Raw genomic sequence first — 24,077 nt, forward strand, 5'->3', positions numbered from 1 at the left:
CACGCCCATCTAGAGCAAAGTGCCATTGTAAACATCAATTTATTTGAAATCTGCCACTACTCCCGCATTCCATTTGTTTAAAGTGGGTTGTCCCCAAAGATTTCCCCAGGCGGTGCCTTTTCCAGTTAAACAAGCCAGCTAACAAAACATGTGGTAAATATTTGTACAGGACTACAGTCAGATTTTAGTCACGGTGTTTTGCAATATATCACAGTTATACCGTCGACCGAAATGTACTCCAGTGAATTTAACACTGACCGCTCCCCGATGACACAGCTAACAAACAAAACAAAGAAACGAACACCTGAATTCCTTTGTGGAAACTTATTCCGGACTATGAAAAAGTAACTCAACCTACTGAAGCCAAAAACGTGTCCCGAGTCAGCCATGATGGTTTTTGCTCTAAGAAAGAATTGTGAACCCTCTGAGGGCACGAGCTGGGAGATTCGTGGCTTCCGACTGAAATACTCATTTGCTCATTACCCTAATTTATGCAACAACTACGACGGACTTCATAAATGCTTAATCGAGTCAAGTTTCTACCACACTAAAGACGAATTTGTAAACAACAAATATTTTACATTTACGTTTTTGACACCTGTTTCAAAATCCAGTTTTGGCCAAAATAATCTCTGTAATCAGGAATGTATTTACATTAGACAACGAAAACGCACGCCCTCGTTCCAAATACGACTTCAAAGTTTATTTGACATAAAATTTCCACCGGTCCGAATTATCTCCCGCTTTCCTACTTGTTATGACGTATGTAATTCCGTAATTACCAAAAATTCTGTTTTTATCTCTTTGCTTTCATATTTAATTTAGGGTTAATTTGCTCTGATGTTTAATGTCCTGTGTGGGTCGCCTGCACTGATATATTTCAAGTTCCATTGACCACCACAGAACTTTGAGCTTTTACATAATGTAAAATTTTGCTTTGATCTTGTTTTATCGAGTTTGCATAATCACAAAATTGTCTATCTTAGCAAAAGCGTTGTGACAATTTGAGCGAGCGTGTTTAACTGACTCGAGATGATTAGCAACTAAATGAGAACAAATTATCGAACTTTTTAGTGATTGCTAATTAGGACAAGTGGGTTCGTAAATTTATCATAGCGTTAAACCCTATTTGAGACAGATCTTAAATTTATAACAGCTACCCGAGGTGCTATTATCCTGACTTTAATTATTTTAATAGCTGGTCAGCTCTTGAATGAGGTTAGAGTTTATGGCACATAACTAGTTTAATATACACATGAGCTCCTTGCACAGCTTTATAGCGGCGACTCTGCAACTAAAGGCGAAAATGATGCTGTAATATTTCGATACAAAATTCTTAAAAATATTTGTGTTATTAACTTTACTCGTGGCTATATTTTTAAAGCTAAGGGCGTTTTTATTTTTATAACAGACCTGAGACTAAAACAACAAGAATAAAACTTTTACAAAGTATTTGGTTTTATGGGGGTTTTTAATCCCTCTAGAAGTTTTTAGAACTTGATCTTAGATAAATCGAGATACGTCTACACGCATACTTGTTGCACGCTTCATATTTTATAGCTGTTTTGTTTATATTACGCCAATTAAGAATCTCCTGAGTGCACAGAATTTGTTTTTCCAGGAGGATTCATAATCAAAAAGGTGAGGAAACGTATGAATCGTTTTGTTCTTCAAGCCAATTAAAAAAGTGCGCCTTCGCTCATTAGGCAGAATAAACATTAATTATGAGAGAGCTGATGTCTTTTTCATTTTACATCTCGGTTTCGTGAAGTCAGTCCAGGTGAGAGAGGGCTGTTAAAATCGAATAAAAATTCCTCGCGCGTGTCTGTATTTTATATTTTTGGAGCATAATAGTCGCAAGGGGTGATAGTCCAGGAAAGTTAGGTGTAAGGCTGGAGATTCTTGGCAAAATGTGGATGCTTTGGGCGAACATTCGTGTAATAATTCTTGTCTGGGAAGATTGATGTGTAAAACGAAAATGACGAATTAACACAATTAACATTTTATTACTAAAGAATCCACACTGGAAATGATGTTTCATTAAAGATTTTTATTATCAAATAAATTTGAATTTGTAAGGTATAAAAAATATCGGTGAAATTATACAAATGCAGACAGAACAGAAGTGTTTTTTGTAGACATTATGATGTTTAATAATATGCACTTGACGTACGAATGTCCAAGGGAGTTTTTAAAATTATGTCATTGACATTTCGTAGAGGAAGAATCTTGTTTTCTTTCGAACCACTACTATAATGGCTACTTTTATGCTTTCTAGACGTTTCAAAACTCCTGAAGTATGAAAAAATAGGTCTTCCGTTTTCATTTTTCTCTTTGGCTGTGTCGTTTTTTTAGTATTTTAGGAATACCGTCTAGATGGTAAAATGCTAACCAAAACGCTAACCAAAATTGTGTCATCTTCACGAACAATTTGATGACGTCACGTCGACAGTTTTCATAGTAAATGTTACTTAAATTTTATAAAATAACTGTTTAGGACATTTTTTATATTTTGTCGGTGCGGCCTCCACGTGTTGGCGGTGTCTTTGTAAGGCAGCTGCACGTGTGCGGATCTTCAACCTTCTAAGGCGGCCGCCGTCTGAAGTGCGGCTCGCACCACCTCTGGCGGCGGGGTTTGGACGGGCTATTTCCCCCCTAATATCATGACATTTTTTGTATGGACATTAGCAGTGTAAGTCGGATCGTTGCAATGTAACCATCGGAGGTAGTAAAATAAAAACAAGTAAAAAATACAGTCCATTTATTTAATTTCAACTAATAAAAATCCAACATTTTTGGTCATTCGACCCGGATCGCGAACTAGCGTAATTTAAAAAACGTGCCAGTGTACCTAATATTAAGGGTGGGCAGCAGTTCCGGTAAGGATACACCACTACTGCTGGTACAAAAACAACGACGGAAGCAGTGGGCAGCAGTTCCAGTGAGGAAACACCACCACGTCGTCAGTTTAAAAACGGTCCGCTGTAGTTTCAAGAAAGTTCCAGTAAGGAAACACTACCACGTACAACGACGGAAGCAGTGGGCAGCAGTTCCAGTGAGGAAATACCACCACGTCGTGAGTTTTAAAACGATCCGCAACTGTAGTATCAAGAAAGGTCAGTCCAATTGTTTCCCTTTAATTTAAGCAAGCTTTGGTAACAATTATCGGTTAAAATATCACAAAAAACATCGCCATCGCTCTAAGTAAATTTGCGTTTTTTTGTTAATATTCATTAAACATGAGTACCGTAGAAGAGCTAAAAATGCAGCGTAGGCAAATTAAGGGAAATATAACGCGACATGAAACCGCGGTAAACCGCTTTAAAGATACCGATGACGTTTTATTGTTAGAAATTCGCCTGGCAGAGTTAACCAATATTTTCAAAACATATAATGAAATCCAAGGAAAAATCGAAATTTTACAAGAAGCTTCTGACGCAAATTACGCCGCTAATTTAGAAGCAGAAAATGATAAAGATCGCGATAAAGTCGAAACGCAATACTTTAACTTGGTGACTAAAATAAAATCAATTTTTCTAAAACTCCGAATGGGTACTAACAGTGAAAACCGCGAGTGGTACGACAAGGCGCTCAGTTAAAAAGGTATGCATATTACCTGTCAGTGAGTGAAACCGGGAGTGAGATAGCAGAGTACTCGATTAAAAAGGTGTTGGTGAGTGAGTCACTAGAGACGCATATAGAACACTTTTTTCAGAATGCGTTAAATGTTTTTGTATTCGAATTTATTTTATTTTGTTGTTTACACTTGATAGTTTTAGTTTCATATATTTTTGATAACAATGTGTATATTTAATCACACTGTTGTAAGGTCAATTTAGTTTCTGAATTGTGTAAATAGTGGTAGGTTTTCATTAATTCATGATAGTTTGAAGTTATTTACTTCAACGGGTGGAGCATGTTTAGGACATTTTTTATATTTTGTCGGTGCGGCCTCCACGTGTTGGCGGTGTCTTTGTAAGGCAGCTGCACGTGTGCGGATCTTCAACCTTCTAAGGCGGCCGCCGTCTGAAGTGCGGCTCGCACCACCTCTGGCGGCGGGGTTTGGACGGGCTATTTCCCCCCTAATATCATGACATTTTTTGTATGGACATTAGCAGTGTAAGACGGATCGTTGCAATGTAACCATCGGAGGTAGTAAAATAAAAACAAGTAAAAAATACAGTCCATTTATTTAATTTCAACTAATAAAAATCCAACAATAACATACTCCTGTACTTGTGGTTTATGAATTCGCCTTGAATGTTTAGCAAATCCAAAGTTTCGCAAGAAAAGCCCAAATTGTATAATAACATCTTTTAACAGTGAAACGTTGACCTAATAACGCGAAGGTCTTGGGCTGGACTGGTATTATTTATATATTTTTCTGACTTATAGGTGCTATTATAAAACGAATAATTGAGTTAATTTTGGCACTCCGTTTTTTTTGAAAAATTTGAAACAATCTTGAGGTTCTAAGTATTTCTGTTTGGAAAGAATTTGAAAGTGCTTTGGAGGTTCTAGTGTATTTTCTTATAATAATGTAATTAAATTTCCTAGAGAATACTTCATTTGATAGAATAAGTCTTATCTCGGCAGGTACTAGCCCCACCCGCCCGCCCTCTATTTTCTTAGAGGGTATGTGATTTGCCAATATTGGTATTATTTTAGCAGCTACTACCCCCGCCCATCCACCCTCTCTTTTCTTAGAGGGTATCTCATTTGCCAAAATCAGTCTTATCTTAGCAGATACTAACCCTCTTAGAAAATAAAGGGCGGGCGGGTGGGGCTAGTACTTGCTAAGATAAAAGTGATATTGCCAAATGGCATTCCTTCCAAGAAAATAAAGGGTGGGTGGGCGGGGTCAATACTTGCTAAGATAAGACTGACTTTGCCAAACGATATACTCTTTACCCTTCATTTTCTTAGAGGGTGTCATTTGCCAAAATCAGTCTTTCTTCATTTGGGAAAATTAGTTTTATCTTAGCAGTACCCCGCCCACTCTCTAAGAAATTAGAGGAATCTCATTAGCCAAAATCAGTCTTATTTTCGCAGGTACTAGCCCTCTTAGATCATAAAGAGCGGGCGGGTGGGGCTAGTACTTGCTAAGATAAAACTGATATTGGCAAATGACATACCTTCCAAGAAAATAAAGGGTGGGTGGGCGGGGTCAATTCTTGCTAAGACAAGACTGATTTTGCCAAATGATATACTTTCTACCCTTCATTTTCTTAGAGGGTGTCATTTGCCAAAATCAGTCTTTCTTCATTTGGGAAAATCAGTTTTAACTTAGCAGGTACATACTAACTTCGTCCACCCCTAAGAAATTAGAGGGATCTCATTTGCCAAAATCAGTCTTATCTTAGTAGGTACTAATCCCGCCCACCCACCCTCTCTTTTCTTAGGGTATATGTCATTTGCCAAAATGAGTTCTATCTTAGCAGGTACTAACCCCGCCCACCCGCCCTCTATTTCCTTAGAAGGATCTCATTAGCCAAAATCAGCCTTATCTTAGCAGGTACTAGCCCTCTAAGAAAATAAAGGTCGGGTGGCCGGAGCTAGTGCTTGCCAAGATAAGGCTGACATTGCCAAATAACATACCCTTTAAAAAAATAAAGGGCGGGTGGGTGAGGCTAGTACTTGCTAAGATAAAATTAATATGCCAGATGGCACACCTTCCAAGAAAATAAAGGGTGGGTGGGCGGGGTCAATTCTTGCTAAGACAAGACTGATTTTGCCAAATGATATATTTTCTACCCTTCATTTTCTTAGAGGGTGTCATTTGCCAAAATCAGTCTTTCTTCATTTGGGAAAATCAGTTTTATCTTAGCAGGTACATACTAACTTCGTCCACCCCTAAGAAATTAGAGGGAACTCATTTGCCAAAATCAGTCTTATCTTAGTAGGTACTAACCCCGCCCACCCACCCTCTCTTTTCTTAGAAGATATGTCATTCCCAAAATCACTTGCATCTTTAGCAATAACTATCTTTGCTTTACAGGTAGTAGAATACGAAAATGCGGGTAATATGATATTTTTTGGAGACTGAAATGTTAAGCTAATTCATCTAATTATCCCTAATATACGTCTCTGCCTTTTTGTGCGAATAGGTAGTTTAAAGAAAAAATGTGTTTAGGGAATCAGAATTTTCAGAATTTTCTCAAAGGAGTTTCTTAGAAAATGTGGTACATCTTTAGCATTAATGTAGATATCGCAATACATTTTCAAAAAACATATATATATTTAAACCTGGAGCGTAAGCCTAAGGAAGTATTGTAATAGGGTCCATTTGACGACTGATGGCTACTTTCATGTTTTCTAGGCGTTTCATGACCCTTAAATTAAGAAATACTAGGTCCCCTGTTTCCATCTGTCTGCCTGTCTGTCTGTCTGTCTGTCTGTCTGTCTGTTTGTGTGTCGTATGTCCGCCGACTGTGAATTTTTAAAAATGTTACAATAGTAGGAAATATCGTGCAAAATCTTAATACAAGCTTTTTCGTAGAGAAATTTAAGTTTTATAATTTTGTTCAGAGGTTTTTGATAAAGGAAATTTAGTTTTTTTCATAAAGTAAGTAAGTCTTAAAAGCGTAAAAAAAATAAATCAAACGAAGTCAAATTTCCATTAAGTTTCTTGCAGCATTTGTTGCAATAGCTACTAGGGAATGTTAGGTAAATTGAAACACCGGGGCAAGACGAAAAAGAAAAAAATATATTTGGAGCAGGCAGTGAAAATTCAATCGTTTACGTAGAGTACGTTTCAGTGTTAAGTCATGTCAAAAATTGACGGTTAATGAAAATTACTTTTAACAACGATATTGAATTAACAATTGTCAATTATGTGTCAACCCGACTACATTTAAGACAGTAATGATAAAACCATCCATGCTCTAAAGTATATTCGGTTCACTACTTTGTGTCAGAAAGAAATTCTCTGTTATAAATAAATGGCCAATAATACAAACATACTTTTCATCAGGATTGTAATAGGATCCAGCCAACGAACGGCTATTTTCATGTTTTTTCGACGTTTGATGAGACTTAGACCATGAAAAAAAGATTCTCGCGTTTTCATGTGTGTCGAGTTTTATTAGACAATTAATTTCCAAAACTACCAGACCGACTGGAGTTAATTTATAAATGTATGTTTGGTAACCGGAGGATTGGTGTCTTCTCCGGAAAGGGAGCGACAAATAAAAAGAAACGAAAACCCCGTCAAGGTCGCTCTGGTGCCCCTGGAGGCGGCTGCTTCGGATCCTGGGGAGGCGGCCACGCTGAAACCGGGGGAGATTATGACGGTATGGTACTCAGCTCTCTGTCTCTCCTTACACTTCCAAACCTCGTTTTTTCGCTCTTTTAACAATAATTGTCTTTACACGCGTCTTCAGACTGAATGTCGTTTGTCACGAAATAATCCCTGCCCCCGGCACTCTTGTCGCTACCTCTAAATTTTGCATTGTCAATACTATTTGAATTTTATATCTAACATATTTCTGTACTTGTGGTTTATGAATCCGTCTTGATTTTTTCACAGTTACTTTATAAAAATGTTATGCAATATTTTGCCTTGTGTTTCAGATAGTCGATATCCCATCCTCGAATTTTTTTTAAAACACTCAATTTATTTGAATATTTGGTTTCAGGTGCAAGTTCTGTCTAAAATCTTTAGAACTATTTTTTCGATTTGGGTTACAAATGACTATGTTATTTATGATAATGATTGCATAGTAGATCCTAAGATGAGGACAAGTTAAACAAAGTCTTTTTTACTAAATTAAAAACTACATGTTAAACTACATTTTTAGGTTCGAAAATACGTCTAGAAACTTACATCTCTCAACTATTTTTCGACAATTTTTATTGGTTTTGTGATCTTTCTTAAAAATGTTGCGAATGCGTGATTTTTCAAACAGTAATGATGAAAAATACAGGTGTTTCCTGAACATATCAAATTCTTGATTTATTTCTACTAAAACAATACGCATACAAAATTGTTTTCACACAAAAATTAAATATTTCAAGCTTCACTGAATTGTACTGAAATTTTGATTACAAAACTTGGTTGTTCGATGGATAAGTTATTAAATTCATTAATTAGGTATTTGGAAACTTTGGAAGTAGTATAATAATTGAGAAAATCATAAATCTGTTGTTTGTGCAAAGCTTCAACAAACAGTATAATGTTGATACAGCAAATTTTGAAACATGTAAGTTATATCTAAATTCCCGAGTTCAAAGTAGCTACATAACTCCAAAAACTCTTTATTCTCTACCATTTCTGGCAAAGGGTGTTTTCTTTTAGTTTAAGTATTTTTCAACATTGCCAATTTTATTATGAATTTCTAGACGTCTTTGATGGCGTAGAAACATTTACAATATACGAGTCAGTTCCTCGAGTAAGTTAAGTGTAGAATGTTTCTGCAAACGTTTTAAAGCTCCCGTTTTGCCCTAGTTTACCCTAATTATGAGGAATCTGATGACTTTTTCATTTTCCGCCTCGGCTTCGTGGCGTGATTCTAGGTGCGTGCGGGCCATTAAAATCGCATAAAAATTCCTCTCGAGTGTCTGTATTTTATTTTTTCAAATCGTAACGGTCGGAAGGGTGAGTGATACATACCTGTAAGAGCAGAGAAATAACCACGATCCCTTGAGCTTTGTGAAGCGCTTCCGAGAAGTTGGTGTAGAGTTGCGAGTTGAACCCGAAAATCTGTATCTGAAACAAACGGAATGTGTAGAATGCGTCCTTTCATTCTCACCGGCTGGTCCAATCATCACTTTATTGCTTTGCCGCTCATCGAATTTTCCACCCTCTGTCTGTTTCGTCGTCGCCCGTGATTTTATTTTATCGCAGCCTACTCTGATGCTCCCGGAGATTTTTCGCCCCGACAGTTCACACGTCGAGCAAATATTATGATTACTTTAGCCTGACTCAATATTCGATTTCATATTTGACGACTTTCCTGCTTGCCGGTTCTGGTTCAGGTCAAAATCAAATGTCTGCGCCTCTTCCAGAACAAATCTTCGATAGTATGTCTGATTGGATAGAAGGGGATTTGTTCCTTTGATCTTTTATTTGAGAGATTGCCGTGATTATTTACGACGGCCCCAATCTAGACTCTCTATAAACCGTAAAAAGAGAAAAAATGACAGATAAAAGTGTACGGAACGCGAGGTCGTACCGCTGATTTTATATCTTCCTGATGGCGTATGTTTAGTGGGTATTTGAAGTTTGCGTACAAAGGAGAAAGCACGGAGGCGGTTTATGTACAACGATTGCTGTTAAAACTTTTTAGATTTTTATACGACGTAGACTAGCTCAATGAATTCAGTAATTTTAAAACTAATAACATAAAAATATGCTTGAATACAATACGAACAAGAAAAAGTACTCAAGTGTGTTATTAAAATTACCGAAGAACGTTGAAATCAGTGCCCCGTATATTAATAATGCGATGTATATTTTCTCGAAAAATATTTGAGTCATATTTTTCAACAACAAAACAACGGTTCGCAAAAAAGATGTTTACGTTTGTTGTGATGTTTGGAAATCTCATTATGAAAATGGAGCCTCAGTCTGCGATATCGTCTGCTGAAAATTTAACCAGTTCATTGCGTCGAGAAAAAAGATTCACAAATAAAGGTTATTGTGAATCTCTTTCTAATACTGGAGGTCTACATAAAAAATCATGAGAATTACTGTTCTATTTCAAACTTAAATTTTCCTGTAACGTCCACAAATACTTTAAAAATTCATTATTTGTGTCAGTTACAACGTGCATCGAAACAATCGCTAAGAAACCTAAAGACTTCAAGCTGTCTTTAATGACAAGGCAGCGGCAATTGCCTTATTAATATTTTCCGAACCTCCCTTGTTATTGACAGAGCACCTGCTTATGCATAGCTCCTCCTTTAATTTACGTGAAAATTTTATCTCCAAGGAGCCGCTTTGTCTAAACTGATTAAAATGCGATAAACGCAAAAAGAGCATTGTCTGAGGTAACGAACGTTTGGCTGAGCTGTCATAAACAGTGCATTCGTTACCGAACTCGGCTCGAACCGCATCTGTTCAGATGTAAATAGATACAAATGCATTAAGTTGGTACAACAGTTGCTGTTGTTGTTGGAAGCCGCGGAGGACCATTAGTGCTGTATGTTGCCAACTATCCCTCTGAGCAGATTACAGTTAATCGTGATATTTAACTTTAGGTGCAACCACAAATACTTAGCTATGGCGTTGTGCCCTTTATACAGTTCGATCGCTGCACCCCTAATCCCCTTGTGATAAACACGACTTGCCAATAGTTGTTCCGACCGCACATATTTAATACTGATTAATCTCGATGCAAATTTACCCTAGGCGGTGGCGGGAACCGCAATTCGCGCTTTAAAAATTGAGTTTCGGCTGTTTTGAGTGAAGGGAGAATGTTACAGGGTTTCGCTGAAGTTTGTGAAATGTTATTTCAAATACTGTGTCACTTTTTTTTTTTTAATTGATATTTGCAACACGGAACCACAAAATTTCAAAGTAATGGGTTTCAGCAGAGTTTGGAAAATTATCTCATTAAGAAATGGTCAATGACAAACTAATAGACTTATAGTAATAAAAACAGGCATTTTGTTGTGTCAAGAAGAATTAAACCCTTGTCGGATTTAAAATCATTTATTGATAATAAGTAACATATTTGATTCCGGCGTAGTCGGGAACAATATATAATTTACAGGTGTCAAATCAGGTAAGTGAGGGAGCTAATTAAACGGCTGTCATAAAATTTCCTGAGGAACTTCAAACTTATTTGAGATGTATGAGCTGTTGCGCTGTCATGCTGAAAATACCCATTCTGCAATTCTTCAGGATCAAGATAGTCGATAAATTACTGCAGTTTCCATTTCAGAAATTTTAAATCGTGGCATAAAAATTTAAGTTCTCTATATTCTTAGAATGGGAACGACAAAAATAAGGTTACATTTGTCGTCCCGAGAAAGTTTCCAACAAAAAAATCCCCTAGACAACTTATTGAAATTAAGATAATATTCGGGAGAAAAATTGTGGATGCGCCGGGGTAACATATACGAGTATATAAAAAAAATATTTTATTTTAGAGATTTTTAATAATTTTCTATTTGAATTATTGTATTTCACACGAAATTTCTGTCAACACCTTTATGTTTCTAGCTTAATGGAGCAGCTACGGCGAAAATTAGCACGGATTTGTAATCCTGAAAAGTTTCCATTAAAAAAGATTCTTAGGCAATTATTTTTTTTAATGTTACCTAAAATTTTAGGCCTTCTCTATTCTTAGATGAGGTACGGTGAAAATAACGATAGATTTGTTTTCTAAAAAAAAATTCCTACACAACCTATTGAGCCATTTGAAACTTCCGGAGAAAAATGGTTGATGTACCGGAATAACAAATAAAATTAAAAATATCCTTGTTTAAATATTTTAAAGAATTTTCTACTTGAATTATTCTATTTCATACGGATTCTCTCAGCACCTTGATATTTGGAGAAAATAATTCAACTGTGGATAAATTATCTCAAAGTAGTCATTTATTTTTTTTTTACAGAAAAAAAATGTAATCTTAGAAATTTTCCATTAAAAAAGATTCTAAGCAGATTAATTTAAGCTATTTTAATTTTTGTAAAAAACGGGACGACGCTCAGTGTTATTATAAAAATTACAAATCCTTTAAGTAGTTTTAAAAAACTTGTGCCAGAATTTTTACAATTTTCAAGAAATTCATTTCAACAACTCAATATTGGAACAAAATAATAAAAATGATGCGAATTTATGGCAAAGTACACCATTTTTTTCAACTCGATTTCAGAAATTTTTAATCGTCACATAAAATTTTAAGTTTCTCCATTTTTAGAATAGATATGGAAAAGTGTATATAAGGACAGATTTGTTATTCGAAGAGATTTTCTGATAAAAAATCTAGACAATCTATTTCAGTTACTTTAATTTTCTGGGGGAAAATGGTGGAGGCGCCGGGATAGGATATAAATTGAAAATATTTATTTTAAACATTATAAAGAATTTTGTGTTTGAATTATTATATTTCGCACGAATTTTGTCAACATCTTGATGTTTGGAGAAAACAATAAAACTGGTGCGAATTTACCTCGTTGTAGACATTTATGTTTCAACCCGATTTTAGAGATTTTAAGTTTTCGCATTATATTTGAATATTAAATTTTAAGTTTTCTCTATTCTTGAAAAATGGTAACGGGAGAGTAAAGACAGATTTGCTATTTTAAGAAATTTTCCATCATGAGCCATTTTAATGTTCCGGAGAAAAATGGTGGATGCGCCGGGATAACATATAAATTTACAAATATTTTGTTTTAAACATTTTTGCGAATCTCCTATGTGAAATATTATATTTCACTCAGAATTTCTGTCAACATGGCATTTGGAGAAAAAAATTAAACTGGTGCCAATTTGTCTCAAAATAGAAATTTATTTATTAACCCGATCTCACAGATTTTAAATTTTCGCTTTATATTTGATGTTTCTAAGTTATTGGACCGAGTATGACCAAAATTAGTACGGATTTGTTATCCCGAAAAAATTTCTTCTAAAAAAGATTGCTAGGAAATTGATATGAGCCATTTTAATTTTTGGTAAAAGTTAAAATATATTTTTAAAATATTTGATTTTAACTACTTTTAAGAATCTGTTGTCTGGATTGTTACATGTAATAAGATATTCGTTTCAGCACTTCTATATTTGGAAGAAGCAATAAAACTGATGGTAATTTATGTCCAGGTCGACAATTTTTTTAAATTCCATTTTAGTAATTTTAAATCGTCGCATAAAATTTTTATGATTTTAGAAGAAATGCGGCGAAAAAAAAATTTTTATTAAAAAAATTCTCCTAGGCAACCTATTTGAACTTACCATTTTAATTTTTGAGAAAAAATTCTTATATTTCACATGGATTTTGTCAACAAATTGATATTTGTTGAGCCAATTTATCTCAAGGTAAATATTTATTTTTCAACTCGATTTCAGAGATTTTAAAAATTCACATCATATTTGAATGTGTCTAGGTTATTGGAGCAGGTATGTTAAAAATTAGCAGGGATTTGTTATTCTGAAGACACTCCATACAAAAAAATCTTAGGTAATTCAGTTGAGCTATTTTAATTTTTGGAAAAAAAAAGATGACGCTTAGGGTTTATAATTTATTTTTTTTTTATTTTAAGAACTTTTAAAGAACTTCAGTCTGAATTATTAAATTTTACAAGAAATTTGTTTCAACACAGTTTGGAGGAAATAATAAATGATGCGAATTTATGTCAAAGTTCATATTCCATTTTCAAGTCCATTTCAGAAATTTTATATCGTGTCATAAAATTTTAAGTTTTCCCTATTCTTGGAATAGGTACGGAGAAAATAAGGACAAATTTGTTATCCTGAAAAATTTTATTTTTAAAAAATTTTTTAGACAACTTATTTGAGCTATTTTAATTTTTGGAAGAAAAATGGGGGATGCGCCGGGATAACATAAATTTAAAAATATTTTATTTTAAGTACTATTAAAGAACTTTTGTCTGAATGATTACATTTTAAAAGAATTTTTTTTTCAACACCGCGATATCTAGAGGAAATAATAAATTATGCGAATTTATGTCAAAGTGCACATTTCATTTTGAACTCCATTTCAGAAATTGTAAATCATCACATAAAATTTTAAGTTTTCTCGATTCTTGGAATAGGTACGGGGAAAATAAGGACAAATTTGTTATCCTGAAAAATTAATATTTAAAAAATTTTTTAGACAACTTATTTGAGCCGTTTTAATTTTTGGGGGAAAAATTTTGGATGCGCCGGGATAACAAAAATTTAAAAATATTTTATTTTAAGTATTTTTAAAAAACTTCTGTCTGAATTATTACATTTTAAAAATAATTTGTTTCAACACCGCCATAGCTAGAGGAAAAAATAAATTATGCAAATTTATGTCAAAGTGCACATTTCATTTTGAACTCCATTTCAGAAATTGTAAATCGTCAAATAAAATTTTAAGTTTTCTCGATTCTTGGAATAGGTACGGGGAAAATAAGGACACATTTGTTATCCTGAAAAATTTTATATTTAAAAAATTTCTAAAACAACGTATTTGAGCCATTTTAATTTTCGGAGGAAAAATGGTGGATGCGCCGGGATAACAAATTTAAAAATATTTTATTTGAAACATTTTTGATAATCTGTTTCGTAAATTATTATGTTTCACTCGGAATTTCTGTCAACACCTTGACATTGGGAGAAAATAATTAAACTTGTGCTAATTTATCTAAGGTAGGTATTTATTTTTTAACTCGATTTTAGGGATTTTAAATTTTCGTATTATATTTGAATGTTTCAAGGTTATAAGAGTAGGTGCGGCGAAAATTAGCACGGATTTGTAAAATTTCCATCAAAAAAGACTCTTAGGCAATTTATTTGAGTTCTTTTAATTTTTGGAAAAAACAGGACGACGCTGAGGGTTTATGATTTAACTGTTTTTTTATTTTAAGTACTTTTAAAAAACTTCTCTCTGAATTATTAAATTTAACAAGAAATTTGTTTCAACACATTTTGGAGGAAATAATAAATGATGCGAATTAATGTCAAAGTTCACATTCCATTTTCAACTCCATTGCAGAAGTTTTATATCGTCACATAAAATTTTAAGTTTTCGCTATTCTTGGTATAGGTACGGAGAAAATAAGGACAAATTTGTTATCCTGAAAAATTATATATTTCAAAAATTTTTTAGACAACTTATTTGGGCCATTTTAATTTTTGGGGGAAAATGGTGGATGTGCCGGGATAACATAAATTTAAAAATATTTTATTTTAAGTACTTTTAGAAAACTTCTGTCTGAATTATTACATTTTAAAAATAATTTGTTTCAACACCGCGATATCTAGAGGAAATAATAAATTATGTGAATTTATGTCAAAATGCACATTTCTTTTTCAACTCCATTTCAGAAATTGTAAATCGTCACATAAAATTTTAAGTTTTCTCGATTCTTGGAATAGGTACGGGGAATCTAAGGACAAATTTGTTATCCTGAAAAATTTTATATTTAAAAAATTTCTTAAACAACGTATTTGAGCCATTTTAATTTTCGGAAAAAAAAATGGTGGATGCGCCGGGATAACAAATTTAAAAATATTTTATTTGAAACATTTTTGATAATCTGCTACGTAAATTATTATATTTCACTCGGAATTTCTGTCAACACCTTGACATTGGGAGAAAATAATTAAACTTGTGCTAATTTATCTCAAGGTAAGTATTTATTTTTTCGATTTTAGGGATTTTAAATTTTCGTATTATATTTGAATGTTTCTAGGTTATAAGAGCAGGTGCGGCGAAAATTAGCACGGATAATTCTATCAAAAAAGACTCTTAGGCAATTTATTTGAGTTCTTTTAATTTTTGGAAAAAACAGGACGACGCTGAGGGTTTATGATTTAATTTTTTTTTATTTTAAGTACTTTTAAAAAACTTCTCTCTGAATTATTAAATTTAACAAGAAATTTGTTTCAACACAGTTTGGAGGAAATAATAAATGATACGAATTTATGTCAAAGTTCACATTCCATTTTCAACTCCATTTCAGATATTTTATATCGTCACAAAAAATTTTAAGTTTTCTCTGTTGTTGGAATAGGCACGGGGAAAGTGAGGACGGCTTTGTTATCCTGAGAAATTTTCCATCAAAAAATTTCCTAGACAACCTATTTGACCCATTTTAATTATCGAGAGAAAAACGATACCTGGCTAACCTAAATTTAAAAATATTTTATTTTAAACATTTTTAAGAATTTTATACGCGAATTGTTATATTTCACACGGAATTTGTTTCAACACCTTGACATTTGGAGAAAATAATTAAACCGGTGCGAATTTATCTTGACAAATTTCCACTAAAAAAGATTCATAGGTAATTTATTTGAGCTATTTTAAGTTTTTGAAAAAACGGAAGAACGCTCTGTGTTAATGTATATTTTAAAAATATTTAAGTCCTTTTAAGAATCTTTTGTTGGAGTTGTTACGTTTTATAAGAAATTCGTTTCCACACCTCGATATTTGGAGAAAATGATCAAACTGATGCTAATATATATCAAGGTAGACAATTCTTTTCTAAACTCCAATTTAAAACTGTTAAATTGAATAAATTTTTAATTTTTTATATTCTTAAAATAAATACAGAGTAAAAAAGGACATATTTGTTATCCCAAGAAACTTGATTTTAAATAAATCTTCTAGATAACCAGTTTAATCTTCTGGAGAAAAATGGTGAATGCGCCGGGATAACATATAAATTTAAAAGTATTTTATTTTAAATATTTTTAAGAATCTTCTGTGTGAACTATTATATATAGATATATATATTGGACTAGGCACGGCAGTAATTAGCTTGGATTTTTTATCCTGAAACATTTCCATTAAAAAAGATTTTTGAGCAATTTATCCGAGTCATTTTAATTTTTGGAAAAAAAACAGGACGACGCTGAGGGTTAATTTATAAATTTAAAAATCTTTTAATTTAACTGCATTTTGCAAGAAATTCTTTTCAACACCTCGATATTTGTAGGAAAGAATAAAAATTATGTGAATTTATATCAAGGTATATAATTCGTTTTCCACTCCATTTCAGAAATTTTACATCGTCACATAAAATTTTAAACTTTTTCTATTTCTAGAATAGCTACAGTAAAAATAACGACTGAGTTGTTATCCTAAAAAATTTTCCATTATAAACAATTCCTAGACAATTTATTTGCGCAATTTTAATTTTTGGGAAATATTGGACGATGCGCAGAGTTCATTTGTAAATTTAAAAATAATAATTTACTTTAAGCGTTTTGAAGAAATTTTTGTCTGAATTATTGCATTTTCCAAGAAATTTCCAACACTGGATATTTGAAGATAATAATCAAATTGATTTGAATCTATGTCATGAAAGAAAACTTTTTTCAACTCGATTTCTTAAATCGCCCCTTAAAATTTTAAGTCTTAACACCGTATCTTAAGTACCGTTGAATAGGATAAGTAAACTTGCTAAGAAAGCCTTCTTAAACATGTATGAAGGTATGTGTGGATGATCATCCTTAACCTATGGGGACTTCGTTTGTTAATGTGCGACTTCCTGATTTCCTCTTAATGCTATCAGTCCAATGAAATAATTTTTATCACATAAATGAGTATCCTTAAAAAATTAGCTTCATGAACAGCAACACCAAGGAATTTTTCACGAAATTGCTGAAAAGGATCGGCCTTCATACACCCACTCACCATTCACTTGCCGGCCGTTACGTAAGTTAGACTCAAACATGAATTTCTTATGATCTTCGGAGAACATTTTTCTCGAGATGAAAATTCTGCTTCTGTGCCAAGTTACACCTGGATAGTTTTGATTCACTCTCAAATAATCTTACTCAGTTGTACTGTTAAAATATTTATAAAATATAAAGGTGAAATTATAAATTAGAGCAACTAGTAAAAATAAAAACTAAGTCATTTCGGATTTTTTTGTTTGTATATTTCCGTTGATGACGTCGATAAAAAATTACGGAGCAAACTTTTTTTTGAAAGTCTACAGACTTACGTAATTTGTCGTTTTCAAATACATGAAAATTGATAGTTATTTTGTCATTTATGAGTTCGCTATGTTTCTTCTCATTGCGTTAATGTCACTTTGAATCCGAATTAATTAAAGTAGTGATTATTGTCGACGTAAACTGTCAGTAGTGGCATTTGTAATTTGCAATATGGGGTGTTGAACGAAATGGGAATTTTAGAGAATGTGTTAACGTTTTATTTGACCGAAATTAGGAGGGAGTGGATGAAAATAAGGTATTGTGTGTCATTTCTTGGCACCTAAATTGGATCGAACCTTTTTTCAGCAAATCCAATAAACTTATAAGCTGAAGTGAGTTAGGAAATAAGATGAAAGCTTTTAGCTTTATATCAACATATGTCAACTAGAAAAACGTTTTATTAAATCTCGAACCAGAACCCTTCACATTTTGCATTATCTTGTAACACGCAAACATCAAAAATCCATTTAAATATCTAGACTTTAACATTAAAATAGATGATCTTAAAAAGCATTCGAACTGAAAACTTTCTTTTATCTCGATAAAAAAACAAAAACGTTTGAAATATTAAAGGAGTAATGGCACAAGTTTAGACAACTTTCACACCCCTTTTGAGAGAAAAACTCGCGACGAAACATGAGAATTCGTTCTAAACACACCAGCGACGCACGGATTCAATGAATCTTATTTAATCTTCTGTGTAGGGATTAAAGTAAGGCCAAAGTGAGATCGACTCTTCAGTCTAATATTAAAACGAGATTAATATCCGACAGCTCAAGTTTCTAATAACCGAATTAAAAGGAAGAGCCATCAGAAATTATAATTGTCGCAAGCCGAGATTTCATAAATTCATAAAGATATCAATGAGTATAATTACTTACCCGCAGAAATGATTTATGATTTTAATATGGCGTAATAATCCGTTGCGCCCAAGCCGTCGCCATCTTTAATATCGCCCGCTGTACATTTTTGCCGAATTTCGACGCGAATAAAGATTAGTCCTCCATTGAAATAAACAATTGTATCTGTTACAACAAAGGCCTTGCACGTCGCTGGGCACTGAAAGACAGGCCCGGAGTGAATCCTAATACCAGCATGCATACAGTGCACACTCGACGTACATTAATTAAATGCGGTTATCTGCAAGATTCCAATTGCGGCCATAAGGCCACAAATATCAATTAAGGATGCACAAAACCGACCATAATTCAAATTACCGTTTCGCTACGGCAAGATCCTCTCCTTGTTTACGACCGTCGAAACTCAATGGACACAAATAAATAATATTGATCCCCCTTTACGACCAGTTAACAAAGTGATTTGTTCTTGAGACGCCGCAGTTATACAATGAGATTTAAGCTCCACGAAAACCGCTTACTCCTCCTTGGCAGTGGCACGACTCGACTGCATTGATTCCGCAATAAGACTATTTTAGAGCCCGTTCCAGGCCAGCACTAAATTGAAACATCGCGACAAATGGCGCTGACGGAATTATGTATTTTTCTAATAAAAACAATGAAAACTTTTATCTTGCTGGATGCCTGCCTGTTTTCCTCACCCCATAAAATAGTGTCGTAAAATCGGATAGGTCCACGAGGATGGGATAAATCAGGTGTAAAAGTAAAAGTTCTGCAAGATATCGCGGACGAAGTTTCTACAATAAAACCCAAATCTAATTTCTAATCTACAGGAAAAGGGCTGCTACTTTGTATTAAAGGCGGTCACTCTAACAAAACAGTCGTGAATCGTTAAAAAAACATGAATATTTACAAAATAGGAAGTAATGTAATCGATTCCATTGGACGACTGACGACTCTTATGTTTTCTCGACGTTTCATGCACATTCGTAGAGTATGAAAAATAGGTTTTCTGCTTCCGTCTGTCTGTCTGTCTGCCGTTTGTCCGAATTTACCAACTACTAGTAAAACGTTAACCAAAATTTGGATAAACATTCCTACCAACACTAGGATGACGTCATCTCCAAAATTTACATAAATAGGTAATAAATAAAATAAGATAATCCTTCATATGTGGTTTATGAATCCGTGTTCAGTTTTTACCCTAGACGTCCACATTTTTGGAAAAAATATCAAAACTATATAACAACATTTTCGAATTTAAATTTGAAACATATAAGGGTAATCATAAGAAAATAAAATTCGCAATATCAAGTTTTATTTTTCGAAAAATTTGTATTTATTTATTACCCTCGATCTTTTTGGATATCACAATTTTCCGTTTTACTTTTTCTTTCTATTTTACAATTTTTTGATATCATAATTTTTCCCTTTTTCGTTTTCTTTGTGTTTTTAGTTTTTCCATTCTTCATTGTTTTAGCTTCACAAATTTTCAATTTCTCGACTTCCAAATTTTTCAATTTTGCAATTTTGCGATACTGCAATTTTTTGAGTTTCCAGTTTTTCAATTTTTAATATTTCTGGTTTTAAAATATTTAAAATTTTTCAAATCCTTGATTTTTATTTTTCATTTTCCCGATTTTTTAAATTTCATTTTCTTGATTTTGCATAATAATTTTTTGTTTTTTCATTTTTCAGATTTTTAAATTTCCGATTTTCCGATTACTCTAATTTACAATATTTGGTTTTTACATTCCTTATTTTTGATTTCCACTTTTTCGATTTTTAAGTTTCTCAATTTTTAACTTTTCGATTTTTGAATTTTTCGTTTCTTCAATTTATCAAGTTCTTGATTTCTAATTTTTAGATATTTCAAAATTTTCTTTTCATACTCTTCCGTTTTTTTCATTTTTCGATTTTTCACTTCCTTATTTTTTAATTTTTCCATTCTTCAATTTTTCGTTTTTTCAATTCCTCATCTTTTTGATCATTCATAATTTTTCCATTTCTTGAATTCCAAATTTTTCAATTTTCCGTTCTTTCAATTTTTCGATTCGCAATTTTTCAATTTTGCAATTTCGACATTTCAGTTTCTCAATTTTTAATTTTTCAATTTTTAAAATATGTATTTCGTTTCCTGAATTTTCCAAATCCTTGATTTTAATTTTTCATTTTCACGATTTTTTAATTTTCATTTTCTCGATTTTTTTTCATAATTTTTCGTTTTTTCATTCTTCCAATTTTTTAAATTTTCGATTTTGCTATTTTTGAATTTTTCAATTATCCGAATTTCCGATTACTTTAATTTGCAATAATTCGATTTTACATTTCGTTTTTTTGATTTTTAAATTTCTCGTTTTTGTACCTTTTGATTTTTGAATTTTTCATTTCTTCAGTTTATCAAGTTCTTGATTTCTAATTTTTAATATTCCAAAGTTTTCTTTTTACACTTTTTTGTTTTAACATTTTTCGATTTTTTAGTTCATCAATTTTTAATTTTTAATTGTTCAATTTTTTATTTCTTCAATTTTTCAATTGTTCGTTCTTTCAATTCAATTTTCGAGTTTTCAGTTTCTCAATTTTTAATTTTTCGATTTTTAAAATTTTTCGCTTTCTGAATTTTCCAAATACTTGGTTTATATTTTTTATTTTCCAGATCTTTTAACTTTGATTTTATCGATTTCATGTCACAATTGTTCGTTTTTTTATTTTTCGAGTTTTAAAACTTTTCAATTTTGCAATTTTTGAATTTGAAAATTATCCGACTTTCCACATTTCCAATATTTCATCTTGTTTTTTCGATTTTCCACTTTTTCGATTTTTGAGTTTCTCAACTTTGAATTTTTCATTTGTTCAATTTTTCGTTTTTTCAATTCTTCAACTTCTTGACCAATCATAATTCTTCCATTTTTCAACTTCCAAATTTTTTTCGTTCTTCCAATTTTTCGATTAGCAATTTTTCAATTTTTCGATAGGTATTAGAATTTTTGGAGTTTTCAGTTTCTCAATTTTTAATTTTTCGATTTTTCATAGGTTTTGTTTCCCGAATTTTCCAAATCCTTGATTTTATTTTTCATTTTCACGATTTTTTAATTTTCATTTTCTCGATTTTATTTCATAATTTTTTGTATTTTCACTCTTTCAATTTTTTAAATTTTCGATTTTGCTGTTATTGGATTTCTCCATTATCCGATTTTCCGATTACTTTAATATTCAATATTTCGATTTTACAATTCGTTTTTTCGATTTTCCACTTTTTCGATTTTTAAAATTCTGAATTTTTTACTTTTCAATTTTGAATGTTTCGTTTCTTCAATTTATAAGTTCTTGATGTCTAGCTTTTAATATTTCAAAATTTTCTTTCTATATTTTTTGTTTTTTTTTCATTTTTCGATTTTTCAGTTTCTTAATTTTTAAGTTTTCAATTGTTCATTTATAATTTTTCAATTTTTCGTTCTTTAAATTATTCCACTTCAAATTTTTCAATTTTTTTTCGATATTACCATTTTTCGAGTTTTCAGTTTCTTAATTTTTAATTTGTCAATTTTTCAATTTTTCGTTTCTTCAATTCTTCAATTTCTTTATTTTTATTTTTCGTTTTCCCGATTTTTTAATTTTTAGTTCAGTTTTATATAACAATTTTTTATTTGTCCGTTTCCTTTATTTTTTCTGTGTTTTTTTGGATTTTATTTATTTTTTTTTTAATTTCAATCTTTGAATTTTCAATTCCTGGATTTTCCAATTTTTCAAGTTTTTGATTTACAATTTTTTATTTCAAAGTTTTTATTTTATACTTTTGCGTTTTTTCATTTTCCGTCTTTCAATTTTACAATTTTGCGATTTTTCCATTTTTTTTTCGTACAGTTGAAAAATCGAAAAATTAAAAAATCGAGAAACTGCAAATACGATAAATTGCTAAATCAAAATCATGGAGAATCGAAAAATTTCAAATCGAAAAACTGAAGGAATGAAAATTGAAACGATGAGAAAATAAAAATCGAAACAATTAAAACGACTTAAAACAAAAAAAACTACTGAATCTAAAATCTGGAAAGATGAAAAAACGAATCGAATCGAAAAACTGTAAGAGTAGAATATCGAAAAATTCAAAAATTAAAAATGGAAAAATTGAAAATTCGAATAAATGAAAAAATTTAAAATCCAATAATTGAAGAATGGAAAATTTCTAAATTCGTAAAATTGGGAAAGTGAAAAATTTAAAAAATTAAAATTACTATTACAATATTGACAATATTTTATCAAAAATGAAAACTGAAAAATGGCAAATTAAAAATGGCAATTGAAAACTGAAAAAACGAAACATTAAAAAATCGAAAAGTTGAATATTCTAATCGAAAAATTGCAAATCCAAAAATTGAAGAAACGAAAAATTGAAAAATATGAAAATGGCAATTCACCCGATAGATTCAATTACTATACTTCCTCAGCTGACGCTTTGGAAGTAAAAATTATACAATCGAAATATTGAAAAATCGAATAATTGAAAAAATAAAGAAATAAAAAAGCCGAAAAGGAAAACAGTGAAGAAATTAAATATTGAAAAATCTAAAAATTAAAAACTCCTGAATTCGTAAATCGAATAATTGCAAAAATCTAAACCTCCAAAATTTGGAAAATGGGAAAACTGAAAAATTTAAAAATGAAAACTCGGAGAGATGCACATCGTAAAACTGAAGAAAGAAAAAAAATTAAAAATTGAAAAACTGCACATCTAAAAATTGAAGAAACAAAAAATTGAAAATGGTGAAATTGAAAAATAAACAATAAATTATAAAATGGAAACATTGAAAAATCGAAAAATTCTAATAATAAAGAAAATAGAAAGCGAAACCAAAAGTTGCAAATCGAAAATTTGGAGAAATGAAAAATAAAAAAATCGAAAAATTGCGAACTCTGAAAAAATCTAAAACTGAAAAAATGAAAAATAGAAATTCTAGAAGTTGAAAAATCGAAAAATTGAAAATCGAAAAATTGAAAATTGGAATCTCGTGAAAATTACTAATCTAAAAATTGCAAAATATAAAGAGTGAACATCCAAAAGTTGGAAAATCGAAAAATTGAAAAATTTAAAAATGAAAACTAGTAGAGTTACATACATATCGTAAAATTGAAGAAACAAAAAAAATGAAAAATTAAAAACTGCGAATCGAAAAGCTGAAGAAACGAAAAATTTGAAAGATCGAAGTTGAAAATACAAAAAGTTATAAAATCTGAACATTGAAAAATCGAAAAATTTTTAAAATAGCGAAAATAAGAAATCGAAACGGAAAATTGCAAATCGAAAATTCGAAGAAATGAAAAATTAAGGAATCCAAAAATTGAAAAATTAAAAATTGAAAACTCTAGAAACTTTAAATCGAAAAATTATAAAATCTAAAAAGTGATAAATTCAAAAGTTGGAAAACTGAAACATTGAAAATTTAAACTTGAAAAATTGTAAATCGGGAAATTGAAGAAACAAAAAAATGAAAAATTGAAGAATTGAAAAATATTTTAATAATTTTTCAAAAAGCGGGATTAGTTGGGCTGTAGTTCGGGGGCGAGGAAAGTTCTGTCGAAACAACCTTCGACCAATATTTTGCAATGAAATAAAAGT

At 31.6% G+C, this 24,077-nt stretch overlaps 1 protein-coding gene across 3 annotated transcripts in view; it reads right to left on the bottom strand.

Annotated features, from left to right (window-relative positions):
• LOC135127320 (carbonic anhydrase-related protein 10) overlaps nt 1–24,077 on the bottom strand; it is a 328,805-nt gene that overhangs the window by 54,977 nt on the left and 249,751 nt on the right. For all 3 annotated transcript variants that reach the window (XM_064053776.1, XM_064053769.1, XM_064053764.1), the window contains one exon: nt 8,612–8,707. In XM_064053776.1, coding sequence (XP_063909846.1) covers nt 8,612–8,707 — 96 coding nt within the window. The remainder of the gene's footprint in view (nt 1–8,611; nt 8,708–24,077) is intronic.

Source organism: Zophobas morio, unplaced genomic scaffold (assembly GCF_036711695.1).
Source record: "Zophobas morio isolate AGI-343-1 ecotype UQ-CSIRO unplaced genomic scaffold, CSIRO_AGI_Zmor_V1 ptg000002l, whole genome shotgun sequence".
NCBI classification, from domain to species: Eukaryota; Metazoa; Arthropoda; class Insecta; order Coleoptera; family Tenebrionidae; genus Zophobas; species Zophobas morio.